This window comes from Varanus komodoensis, unplaced genomic scaffold, assembly GCF_004798865.1.
Source record: "Varanus komodoensis strain SLA01 unplaced genomic scaffold, ASM479886v1 scaffold27, whole genome shotgun sequence".
In the NCBI taxonomy this organism is placed as follows: domain Eukaryota; kingdom Metazoa; phylum Chordata; class Lepidosauria; order Squamata; family Varanidae; genus Varanus; species Varanus komodoensis.
The window spans coordinates 8,031,673-8,044,935 of record NW_025335701.1 but is presented as its reverse complement, the minus strand read 5'-3'; the positions used below and the strand labels follow the sequence as shown (position 1 = coordinate 8,044,935).

At 49.9% G+C, this 13,263-nt stretch overlaps 1 protein-coding gene across 5 annotated transcripts in view; it reads left to right on the top strand.

The window, feature by feature from the left end:
- Positions 1-13,263, top strand: part of PRMT7 (protein arginine methyltransferase 7) — a 47,728-nt gene that overhangs the window by 23,251 nt on the left and 11,214 nt on the right. For all 5 annotated transcript variants that reach the window (XM_044434129.1, XM_044434127.1, XM_044434130.1 and 2 more), the window contains 3 exons: positions 4,734-4,823; positions 6,493-6,654; positions 8,779-8,853. In XM_044434129.1, the coding sequence (XP_044290064.1) occupies positions 4,734-4,823; positions 6,493-6,654; positions 8,779-8,853 (327 nt within the window). The remainder of the gene's footprint in view (positions 1-4,733; positions 4,824-6,492; positions 6,655-8,778; positions 8,854-13,263) is intronic.

Here is a 13,263-nt window from a genome sequence, read left to right as displayed (position 1 = left end):
GAACATGGGCTGTGAATAAAACATGAGTTGCTTTTCCTTGCGTTGGTTGGGCTTGCATTCTTGCTAGGCTGGCTCAAAGTCTGACCTGGGGTCATTTTGGATTCTGGTCAGAGTCCCCCATGTTCAGATACAGCACAAATACTTGAAGGGACTGATTTGGAAGGCTGTGGATTTATTTATCTCATTTCTATACTACTCCATTGCCAGAATGCTCTGGGCACTGTACAACAGTACAGAAGACTGCAATAAAATCTCAACAAAGAAACATAAAAAGCTAAAAATACTGAAGAATGATGCTGGGATGAGGAATCCCCTGAGTAAGCAAGCATTCTTGTTTAAAAGCCTCGGTGTAAAGGGCTGTCTTAATCTGGCACCAAGAGAGGACAAGGATGGCCCCAGGTGTGCTGCAGTGGGGAAGTAATTCCGTCAGTGGGGCTGCCACAGAGAAAGCCCTCCCCCTGGTGGCCGCCCTCCACGCATCTCCTCAGATAGTCTCTCAGAAGGAGGTCCCATCTGTTGCCTGCAGAGCCTAGGCGGATCGCGGTTGGGAGAGGCGCTCCACCAGGTATTGCGGTCCCAAAACAGGTGGGCCTTACTGGTTACAGGCAGCACCTGGAGTTGGGCCCCGGCGCATGTGGCAGCGGGCCAGACAGGCCCCTGTGTGCCAGACCCGTTGGCCCCGGGGACTCATCCGCTGCAGCTCTTGAGCAGCCCGTGCAGGTGGCACTGCCGTCTCCTGAGGGGGAGGCACTGGAGCATAAACGGCCGCGGTCAGGCCGCCGCTGGAGCTGGGGCGGAGCCGGGCAGGAGGCCGCCTTGATGCAGGCGACCGAGAAGCGCACCCAGGCGATGGCATTCCCCCCTAGAGCAGGCCGAACACCCTCTGTATGGGCAGAGGAGCCACTGCCAGCAGCATCTCAGTCCTGCTGGAGCTTCGTTTTGCAAGCCCCCCCGCAGTCCGCCGGCACGGCCAGGCACATCCTCCCCCTGCTGACGCTGCGAAGGGGAACTGAGCTGCCTGCAGTTGGTGTCCTGATGGCAGCGTCCTTCCAAGCGTCAGGCCACCCACTTGGTGGCTTCGTGCGGCTGCTGAACAGCACAGGGCTCAGAAGAGGCCCCTGAGGAACTCCACGCTGGAGAACCTGCGGCGCTGGGCAATATTCCTGAAGCGCCACCCTCCAGGGACAGCCCTCCCCATGGGAGCAGAACCACTGTGACACACCATCCCCACTCCAGCCCGGGGAGCTGCCCCGGGGGGCTAGCGGGGTCCCAGGAGCTGCAGCTCCTGTCCCAGCAGAGGCCACCCTGCAGGCCAGCGAGGCTGCTTCCATGCCAGAACCAGGCCTGACCCCAAACGGAAGTGGGTCTAGACAGCCAGTCCCATCAAAAAATGTCTGGACTTGGTTGCCCTCCACCCCCTTAAGGACTTTCCCCAGAAAAAGAATCTTTCCTACCTGCCTAAAGTTCTGAAGGTCTTCCCAGTCAAGGGAGTATTTCTTCAGGAAGGGCTTTGCCATCGTCCCGTTCAGGAGGCATGGGACCCCTCCCTCGTGCAAGGAGGCATCAGTCACCTCCCCGGCCCAGCTGGTGATCCTTTCCCTGCCGGCTTTGATAAGCCAGGAAGGGCAAGGATCCAGCCCAAAGGTGGTGGCACAGCTGCCCACTTCCTTGGACTGTGCCAGCTGAAGTTCGTCCAGTATAACTGGGCTGCGCTCGGGGAATTGCAGCAGGCCCTGCTGCCGTACCTCTGGAGTTTTAAGTCCCAGCACATGCAAGAGATCTTTTCTTGCAAGTGCGCAGCAGACAGATTACACCAGGCCTCAGGTGGCTCTGAGATGGCTTCGGGGCTGCACATAACAATCCCTGGACAATGCTAAAAAGTTCCGCTGGGCAGCGAATGGAGGAGTGACGAGAGACAGTGAAATCTTGCCTCTTTGCCTCCCTCGGTGTCCCTCGGTATATCCTGTTGAAGGCGCGTACCATGTTTGATTGCATCCATGGGGAGTTTCCCTCCACCTGCACTCAGGTCTTCCCCTGTGCTTGTGCATCATGCTCAGCTCCAGTGGATACCACGGAGCCTTCCAGAATCCACAACAGAGAGGACACTTAGGAGTGATTGTGCCAACCCTCTGGGCCATTTCTGCGCTTCACAGCTCAGCCAGGGCATTGGCACGAACACCAGCCATGTTGGCCAGAAAGACCCCAGAGCCCCTGGAAACCACCTGGAGCTGTTAGCCTTTGGGGGTGGGTCATCTTAACAGGTGCCCCCACCTTTGCAGAAAAGCGAGGCTGCCATCAGTCAAAATCTCAGCAGGTGGTGATCGGACCATGATAAAACCAGAGCCGCTTACACTCAGCACCCTCTGCATATCCAGCCAAAAAGGCCGTGTCTGGCTCATGCCCTCCTCCTTGTGCTGGGCTGGTGAAATGGTAGGGCAGCTCCAGGGTCGTCATCGAGGGCACGGGATTCCAGACTCCCCCGGAAGCAACAGCATAGAGGACACCCCCATCAGCTCAGGCAGGGGGCGAGGGGTCGCGGGCTGGGCAGTGTGCCAGCAGAGTCCCCCACCTGCCTCACTAGCCCAGCACAAGCTGCAACCACTCCAGGCTGGCCCTTGGACAGGCAGGGTGTCTGGAGAGAGCGAATGCGTACAGGTCATGGCAGTGCCCCCTACCTGACCTGCAAGTCTGTGCTGATGTGGCCACAAGTACCTGGCAGGCACAACTCTTCCCTGTTTGCCTCTCAGTTACACGCGTCTGATCAGTCACCTCATCCACTGTTAAATCATGGGGGGGGGGGGGCGGCTGGTCCTGCACGGGTCTGGCATTTAAATGCTGCACCCTGAGTCGGGCTGTCATGGCAGCCATCAAACCTGCAGGCTCATGGAGGAGTGGAGCAGAGCAGAGCTGTTGCCTTTGGGGCCATGGTCCCCATATCTGGCCAGTCCTCCCAGCATCTCCCTCTGTACACTGCCTGGGCCCACTCAGTCTCCCCATTGGGCCAGTCCCAGGCATATGCCCACGTTAGCAGGTACAGCTTAAGGAGCCGGTGTCGTGGAAGTAAAGAGGCACCCTCAATCTTGTGCCATCCTGAAGGGGTTTCACCCTTTTGGGGGGTGGCCTGCTAGTAGGGGTCCCCAGCCAGCAGCCATCCCTCCATTTACCCCCCAGAAGGCGATTGATTGCCAACGCCAGGCAACTCCGCTCTGCATGTTGTGCTCAGCTCAGGCGGGACTGGCAGCTGGGGGCTGCGGGGGGACAGTGTGAGCGAAAGTGCTGCAGTCCAATTTCTCAACCCATCCAGGGCCTCTTCACCAGTCTCAGGGTGCAGAGCATCCAGCCAGCATCCTGGATATGTATGACACATAACTTGAAAGGGTAAAGTCAAATCTGATAAGGTAATGATGTGATTGTTGCCATTTTCACTCACACTTTTGTCTCTGTGTTTAACACCTGGTTTTATCCTGGGGGTTTTCCCTCTCCTTGAAAGTACTGCAGAAAAAATTGGAACACATAAAAAGATGCCTTACGGACTCCCTAAATAGATGTCTTACACTGGAAGAGGAGGATTTTTTGAAGTCCCAAGTCCCTCTGTCTCTAAACAAGTGGCTAACTATAAAAAACTAAAATACAAGGATTGAGCTTCTGAGAGGAAATTGATGGCATACAGTCCTTTGCAGGAGCTAAGTTGGGATGTTAAATTAGATTGAATCTTGTTCATTGATTAAAAGCCTTCTCAGAAAATAGTTGTACTAGTAATTTTTTGGCCAATTAGTGCCCCTGGTGTTTTACATGGAAATTAAAAATGGTTGAACCAGTTCATTTATCAGACGTTCTCTAAAACCATCTGCAAGATAAATGCGTCAGCATCTTTCTTAGGGTGAGGGCTGAAGAACCACCTGAGAAACTGCAGGTCCAGCCATCTGCCAGGTTTCGCCATGACATGAGCAAAGAACTGGGTTCGCCCCACCCAGCTTCGCGTGAAGCAGCTCAGGTGCACAGTGGCAGATGCAGCCGGCTAGTCTGCTGCAGAAATTCAGCAGCCAGCCTACAGAAAGGTTCTTACCTTTCCAATGGGCAGGGCAGGGTTTTTTATGTTTTAGGTCACAGAATAAGTGTGATTGGAATCCAGAAGGTTCAGTCCCTTCAGATAGCTGTCTGCTGGAGAGAGGTGTTGGTGCCCCATCATCGGACGGTTCAGGTGTTGCCTAAGCAGTCCCTGCCTTCAGCCTCATCTGGGCATTTGTTGTTGAAATCTCTTGGGGGCATGAGGTGACATGGGATGCAGCCCTGCGCACATTAGGCAGAAGGAGGCCTACAAATCCTGGGATGTCCCAGCGTGTCTGCCGCTACAAAACAGCAAACTGATTTGCGCCAAGCCAGGAGCCAATCTCCCTTCCTGGGCAGGAGGAGGGAGCGTGGGGTCGAGACCCATGTTCCCCAGACTACCGTGTAGGGTTATGTTTTGCCTGAATACTGCCATCGTTCATTGTCTTGCTGGGTGTATTACTAGTTCAGGCATTTGTTTTTCTTTTGCAATGGTGAGAGCAAAGGATATCTTCTATTTAGTTCTTCGAAATAAATCCTTTTCCATTCCAAAATGTGGTTTTCTTTTTGGAGGATCTGGATGTCTTTCACTAATTCATAATTTAATTCATAATTTATTGTTGTCCTTCTTAGAGCAATGCTGAGCTAAACAAAGCATCACTAAGAGCTGTTTCTTTTTCATAAAGATTTGTAAGGCCAACCATCTCGAAGATAAAATTAAGATCATAGAGAAGCATCCCGAATTGTTGAGCTCCTCTGATCTTGATGACAGAAAGGTAAGATGACTATTTTCTTTGTGACTGATAACACAGTCATTGGCACACCTGAAGTCCCAAGTATGTGGGGAGAAGGCTGTCACTTAAAATAGCTCCCTTTTAACAGAATAGTAGCCTTTCTCAAAGAACAGGGCATGTTGAACAGGAAATCATTTCCCCACCAGTTTGCCTGATTCTGTTGCTTCCAAGATTGGAACGTAGAAAGTTGCTGGGTTGTGCAAGCCAGTTGCAGCCTCGTTTCAGCCCATGTTTTGGTGTGCTGTGGACATGAACCAAGGAGCCTTGGGTCTGCAGCCCCGTGATTTGGTGCTGAGCCGACCCCCTGTGCCGCCCTCGACTGAGAGGCCACAGTTGTTTCTTCTGAACTGACATACTCCACACATAGGCCATGAGGTAAATGTTAATTAAGGCTTGCCTCACAGGTAAACCTACTTTTCTCTCAGCACTTGACTGAACCTCCAGCACTAAGCAGTCTCCTGTTGAGAATATGGATCACTTGCACAGAAAAATGCAGTGATGTGATATGAAAAAGTTTGTGAGCTCAAGCGTGCTGCGTGGCCCTCTCGCCCCAACATCAGCATCTCTTCAGGTGTTTGGCGAAGCCGGGGAGGCCAAAGTGCCAGGCTAGCGGTCACCCAGACCTGAGCTGCCTGGCGCGGGATGCTCTTTCTTGGAATACAAATGCGTGCAGCCCCTGGCCAGAATAGCAGAGCTGAGGTGCCTGGTTTAAAGGAGAAGTGAGATATACCTGGTGCTACGGGAACCTGGTGGAATGGAGAGATCTGAGGGGGCATGGGCATCTCTGGATATGTCCTCTGTAGGAAGAACGAACTGGAGAGCTGGTTGCTCTGCGTATTAAAGAGGGCATTGAGTCCAACAGACTTGAAAACCTAAAAGGCCCTGTGGGAGACAAGGCTTGGCTCCAGTACATGCAAGGGACCAGGTGATATGAAGCAGGTGATCCCGAGATGGAAGATGATGTAGGGAATTCTCAGAATGAAGTGCCACACATCTTCCGCTATCCCTTTGTTGAGTGCATGAGTCCATGTTCCAGTTTCAACAAAGATCAAATTTCTCCATGTCCCAAGCAATTGTGCCCTAGAGCAGTTGGTCATTGGGACCAACCAGAGGAGAGGCGATCCTGGATTTAATCCTTAGTGGGAAGGAACCCAGGAACTAGTAAGAGATGTAAATGCTGTTGAACCGATTGGAAAAAGTCACCACATCAGATTTAATGGTGCTGGATGATGGGTAAGAAAGAGGAATCTTTCCTAAAAAGAAATGAGCCGCTAAAAAGAAAATTGAAAGAAGGGGCAAGAGACTTAAATCAGAATGTTTGGGGGTTAGTCAAAACCATGATAATAGGAGCTCAGACAATCAGACAACACCAGTGAGGTTAACGAGCCATGTCCAGGAAGCTGTTAAGGAAAAGAAAATTTCATTCGGGAAACAGAAGCTTGCCCAAATGAGGAGCACAAAGGGGAGCACAAGCTTTCACTGGGGAGGTGTGAGGTTCCGCAAAGCAACGGTGTGGGCAACACAGCAGTTGTGGGATCATGTGGGCAGCCAGCTTGGCACGGTGTAAGCAGAATGCTGGACGGGGTGAACCCTTGGTCTGATCCAGCACAGCTTGTCTTAGACTCCGTTTCTTTTCCTCTCCTCCCCTCAGGTGTCCATTTTAATTGGCGAGCCCTTTTTCTCCACAAGTTTACTGCCTTGGCACAACTTGTATTTTTGGTATGCCCGGACAGCAGTGGCAAGCCACCTTGCAGGCGATGTGACCGTCCTGCCCCAGGCCGCTTCCCTTCACATGATGATCGTGGAGTTCCAGGTGCAGACGCTGCGTCCTGTTCTTGTTCTTTTCCCGAACACTAGTTTTTAGCTTCAAGCTTAGCATGTCTGAACATGTCTAGCATCAATATTTTGTTTTATTTATTTATTTGATTTATAGCCTTCTTTTTTCTTACGTACTCAGAGCGATTTACATCATTCTCCTCCTGCTGCTTTCAATCCAATCCCACAACAGCCCTGTGAGGCAGGTTGGGCTGAGCTTCTGCAGTTTGCCCACAGTCACCCGTGGCTGAGCAGGGACTTGAATCCAGGTTGCCTGAGTCCCAGTCCTGCGCTCCTAACCCCCACCCCACTCTGGTTCTTTTATAGTCACTTCTGAAAGTTTAGGCCACAGGTTAAGTTTCCCATGTGCAGTTTACAGCCTTGGAGAAGGGTGGTTTGAAGAGATTAAAACTCTGGATAAAATTTCACTGGCTTCCTCCAATTAATTTTCTTATGTTTCCTGATTCATAATTACAGAACTAAAGAACTTTTTTGTCCTTGTCCCTACAGGATTCAGCACCACCTGTGATATATTTCATACCAAGCAAACCCCCTAACCTAATTAAAGTCTCTGCAGTGCCGTATGGACTGCTATAAATGAAAGCTTTGTTTCTCATCACTCTCAACCACTTCATTTTCTTCTCCCCTGCACCCCATTGATATGCTTGGGGGCTTGCAGCGAAGAGAGTTTTGAAGAATTTGAAAACCTGCTCACTCCTTTGTCCTTTCTTAAATGATGCTAAGCAGTGGCATTATGCTACTTTCCCATTTGGATTATTTCAAATGGAACAATGGGGCTCCCAGCAAGCTTTATTCTAACTGTAAAAGCCTTTTAAAAGCATGTGGCATCTCCTACTTTTAAAATTTGCTCTGCATGGTGAAGACAAGAGTGCTATCATTGTTTTTCCAGAAATGGAAGAGCATTAAAAACCATGTGTAACTTTTTGCAAATATATTTGTGCATGGAGGTAAACCTCTGAGCTAAGTAACTTGTCTTGCCTACAAACACTGATATTGAAAGGATGCCCTACATTAAAATGGAGCTTTGTTACTTTAACACTCAGTGTTGGTTCTAAAATGAGAATTTGGATGCACCACTGACCTCGGTGGTATTTAATGTCTGAGTAAACATATTTTGAATTCTGCTGCTCATTGTTTAAGTGCACAGCCTGTTTGCTGTTTGGATTTTCTTTAGTGCTTCTGTGGTTTCATCTTAAATTACTTTGAGTTTATTTTGCAGTGTGTTTAACTGTATGTTCAAGGTAGAATAATACAGAAATTTAAAAAAATAACTGACCATATAATTGGCCATCCAGAGGTTTTATTGTGAAGAGTAACTTAAGAAATAGCTGACAGGATTTTCCCCATTTCACTGTCCTGGTAAATTCTTGGTCATTGGAGCATTGAAGAAAATGCCTGTAGCCTTCATGGCAGGAATGGAAGATGCCTCATGTTGATTCTCTGACATCATTTAATGATTTAGAGGACTGAATCCAGTTGCTTGAACCTTTCTGGGCTTATCACAACCAAGCCCATTTTGGACACTTCAGCTGTCCAGTAAGCTCGGCTGCTGAGATGAAATTTGGCTGCTGCATTTCATGAAAACTGTGATGATCTGTAGATAGCTCCAGAGCCCCAGCTTCCAGAACACCCACTGCACAAACCACGGTTCCTGCACCTAGCTGACGTCCTCCACGTCCCAAAGTTAGAAATAGGTGAGCCCTGCAGAGCATCTCATAACCAGTTACTGTTTTCCTGTCATTCTCATGCAGGTGCAGTTACTGCAACTTGCAAACAACATAATTTTGCTGCAGAAGTCCTGTTATGCGGCTCGGCGCTGCTAAGAAGCCAGCTAAGAGTTGTTGTCCCAGGAAAATCCCATGCTCTGTCAGCCTTAAAGATCCCCCCCCACTTCAGATTTATTTTGTGACTGCTAGGTGGTTTTGTAAAAATGCCTAATACTGAAAATGGGTCTCTCATTTTATTTGAGATTAAAATACAGTCACAGGCCGTGCAGTCCGTTAGCCTGAACCGAGCTTTCCGCATTTGAGTTCACGTAAACAACTCAACTGCTCATGCTTTACACATTCTGAGAAGGATCGCTGTGTTTCTTTTTCCCTAGGACTTGTGGCGAATCCGCAGCCCATGTGGCACCTGTGAAGGCTTCGATGTGCACATTATGGATGAAATGATCAAGGTGAGGTTCCCCTCCCAAGTCTGTCCGTGAGATGCCAGCAGAAGTTGCACCTGGGGGGTTGCATAGGGGGCAATCGATCGCATGCATCGTTCTAGCTGACTTCTGCTTCAGGCAAAGATCAGGGGCCAAACGTTCTTCAACCATCCTGCACCATAATCTCTCAGCTAGAGAACCTGGCACCTTGGAGGGCTTTGGCAAGTCCTCTCGTCGAAGCCCCCGGCGGTGCGTTCTCAAGCTGTGCGCCAGGATTTCAAACCCTTGGGTTGTCCTCAGCTTGGCCAACGAGACACTTCAAGCAGTGTTGTTTTGGGACCAAGGGAAGAATGTGTCTTGGCTGGGCTGGGCCCATCCCCACACTTAAGTTGTGACCACTTAATGTACACAAGATGTGCAGCAACACTTAAGGGGCCACGGAGTGGGAAGACACTGCATGAGAGCATTGCCTTCCATAAGAACAACTTCAGGCTGGCCTCATTTCCTGCTCTGAAGGCCCTGGCAAGGTCAAGCTTGGCCTGGCCTATAATACTCATCCAGGCTGGTGGGATCAGGGGCTGCAAAATGTGGGAAAGGAGCCAGATTTGGTAGTGGCCTCTGACTCGTGAAGATACAGAAGTCCCCAGCACTGCTCTTCAGAAGTATCTCCCTGCAGCTTTGATACTTCCGCTTGAACTGGTGTTGCAGCCCAAAATTGAAATGGACTTAATTGACATTGTTACCACTTAATGTACACAAGATTGTTTCATTGTGGTGCAAAAGTTCAGTAAACCAAAACAAACTGGCGCTTGTTTCTATTACCCCCTTGAGTCAATACTTTGGCAGTAGTTACAGCGGTACGTCTTCTCGGGGAAGGCGCTGTCTGCTTTGCACAGTGGGATCCTGTCTGCAGTGAGTGCCCATTCTTCCAGCAACGCTGCCCTCCCTCTGTCAGGGAGCAGCAACCTGCAAGTCTTTGGCCGGGTCATTCTTGTCTGGAAAGCATTGCTGTGTTTCTTCAGCAGTGTGTCCAGGGACATTGCCTCCGCAGTCCCAGCTCCCCTGTAGTCTGAAACAAGTTTTCCCTCTAGTGCTGCCCTGTATTTGGCTTTCCTTGGAGCATCCTTTATACCTCCATCCCGAGTAGCTTCCCATGCCCTGCTAGGGAAGAGTATCTCCACCACATGGAGCCAGTGTGGCGTAGTGGTGAAGAGCATGGGACTGGGACTCAGACGATCCGGGTTCGAGTCCCCGCTCATCCATGGAGCCAACCGGGTGGCTTTGGGCCAGTCACAGACTCTCAGCCCAACCTGCCTCACAGGGTTGTTGTTGTGGGGATAAGATGGAGGAGGAGAATGATGTAAGCTGCCTTGAGCCCTTTGTAGGAAAAAGGCAGGCTATAAATTGAAAAATAAATAAATAAAACATGGCGTTGCCGCCACCACACTTCACTTCAGGATGGTGTTCTTGGGGCAGTGGGCACTGTTTGAGTTTTTTTAAATGCAACCTTGATCTCTTCTATACAACTTTATCCCCAACTTTTAAAAATACTTACTTTTATTGCGCAATACGAAAACAGCCAGATTGTACTCTACAGAAAGTAAAAGGGAGAAATATAATATTTGAGTAATATTTAGGAAAGGAAAGGGATCCATAGCACTGGTTGCATATATATCACAATAATGCAAGGGGAAGTTGAAGGCGGAAGCAGAAGATCAACTATGAGAGGGTTCAGTTGCATAAAGGAAGCCGCGGCCTTGAGGCTGCGAGAGCTGAGCAGGGCTGCCAAGGGCAGGGCGGTCTGGACGGTTTTCATTCAGAGATGACTTGCTGGCACATAACCGCCTTTGGTAGCATCCAACAGACCATACTGTTCTTACTAGAAATACTTTGGTGAAGAATTCTTCCGCTAAGCCTCCTGCATCTTCCGGATGCTGTTTGTTCGGACATGCTTTCCGACAAATTCTGGGGCCTTCTGGAAAAAGACATTTTTCATCTGAGATGGAACTGCAAATAGGTGGAGCCGTCAACTATTTGCAGTGTGTGACTTCTGGAAGCCGCAGGTGGCCTCAGGGTTTATTGGGCGTGAAGTGGCAAAGGAGGTGGATACAACAAAGGTGAACACAAAGGAGGTGACGCAACCAGCAGGTGCCAGTTTGCATTCATTTACTTAGCTTTTAAGAGAGTAAGGAGAGTCCTGCTGGGTGCTCAGACCCAGGGCCCACCGTCCCTGACATTCTGTTCACAGAGGGGCCAGCCAGCTGCCCACAGGGACCCACAAGCAGAGTATGAGTGCCACAGCCCCCTTCTGCCACACTGGCACACTGCCTCTGGTGGCAGTGATCAAACGTGGTCATTAGGACTAGTTGCCGTCGATAGCCTTCTCCTCCACGAAGTTGTCCAAAGCCACCCAAAGCGGCTGTTTTACTTTACAGCACAGTGACAATACTCTGCACCTTCACAGCGCTGAGAATCTTGCATTCATCAAGTGGTAACACTGCTAATTGAGCCCATTTCAATTCCGGGCTGTAACACAACAAAATGTGGAAAAGCCGAATGGGGAGGGCAATACTTCTGCAAGGCAGTGAATGAACTGAGTAATGTAATCAAAAACAGGAGTGGCACCTATACACACCCTAAAAATAGTACAAAAAACCCTTACAGTAAAGGTCAGTCTGTAAAAAACTTCCCAATGCTGTAATAAAAGAAATGCAGCTGCAAGAAGAACCACACAACAGAAAAAAAGCAGGGAAAAAAACCCCAAAGGTCCATTGATGTTACTTAAAATAAAGAATGCTCCCAGGAGAACTTTTGTACCACATCCTTTTCATGGTAATAAGGAGTGTTTGCAAGTTCTCAGCCTTCATTGTTTGAGTGCACAGGACCAATTAACTTAATTGCAAAAATGTGTAGTTATTTGAAAGTACTACTTAGAAATGTCTGGGATGACAAGTTTAATGAGTCATGTTAACAGCTGCGAAGCTGTAGCAAAGGCTGCTGTAGAAAGGGTACATAGTCAAATGTATCCATTAAATTAAGAACAAATTCTTTTCTAGCTCCCGTAGGAAACCAGCTCTCAGGATTTGTGCAGCATTCGAGGTCTGCGTCTGGCAAGCTCAGATCCTGGGCATGCTGTAGCCCTTGCCCTGCCTAGCAGGGGCCTGACCTGGGACCTGGGACTTCTTTGACTTGTTCAGGGCCTTGCCATACACCCATGTCTGTAATAAGTACCTGGCCCAAAGGTCATGAAGATTGCAAAGCACGTGGCCAAATTGGAATGGATCCTTACAGAGGAAATAGGAATAGAAAAGCGGGTCCTTGCAGAACAAATGACAGGGCCGGGCCTTGAGTGGCCTGGGAGAAAAGGCAGGGCTTGAAGTCTCACGGTCGTGCCTGGTTCTTATTCATCCGCTACTGTTAATACTTTCTGCTTGCATAATCTTAGTAGACCCTGAAGAGCTGCACTGTTCCACTGGGGTGAAGAATTGTTTTGGGGCAAGAGGGTGGGCGGCCTTCCATTCTGCATCTCTTGGGCTGGGGGATGCCAGGCATCTCTTCTCTTCATGCTGGATGCAGGCAGAGATCTGAGTGCTGAGATAACAGGCTTGATATGGGGCAGCACTGGGACTTGTCCCCTTGGGGCAGAGTGCCTGCCTCTCTCCTCATTTGGTGGTGGGATTCACCCACAGAGGGAGCAGGGAGACTGCTTGTTCTCCTAGACTCCTTCCCTTTTAAGGAAGCGGTAGTCCGGCCAGTCCTGAAGAAGGCATCCCTGGATCCAGAGATGGCCCCCAATTATAGAAGGGTGGCCAACATCCCGTTCTTGGGCAAGGTGTTAGAGTGGGTGGTGGCGGGACAACTCCAAGCACTCTTGGATGAAACTGATTATCTGGACCCATTTCAGTCCAGCTTCAGACCCGGTTATGGTACTCAATCTGCCTTGGTCGCCCTGTATGATGACCTGTGCAGGGAGAGAGAAGGGGGGAGTGCGTCCCTGTTAGTTCTCCTGGACCTCTCAGCGGCTTTCGATACCTTCGACCATGGTATCCTTCTGGATAGGCTAGTGGGATTGGGGGTTGGAGGCACTGCCTTGCAGTGGTTCCGCTCCTATCTCAATGGCCGATTCCAGAAGCTGGTGCTGGGGGACTGTGGCTCTGAACCATGGCAGCTATGCCATGGAGTTCCGCAGGGATCCATTTTGTCCCCTTTATCAGGCACTGTAAGATCTCCTGCTGCCCTCTTAAGGTTCCTCTCCCTCCATGCTTAGCTACAGCCCTTATAGTCAGTTGGGGAGAGATGGGCCATTTACCTCTGCGCCATGGCAGCCATGCCATGGAGTTCCGCAGGGGTCCATTTTGTCCCCCTTGCTATTCAACATCTACATGAAACCGCTGGGAGAGGTCATCCGGAGGTGTGGGCTGCGGAATCATCAGCGTA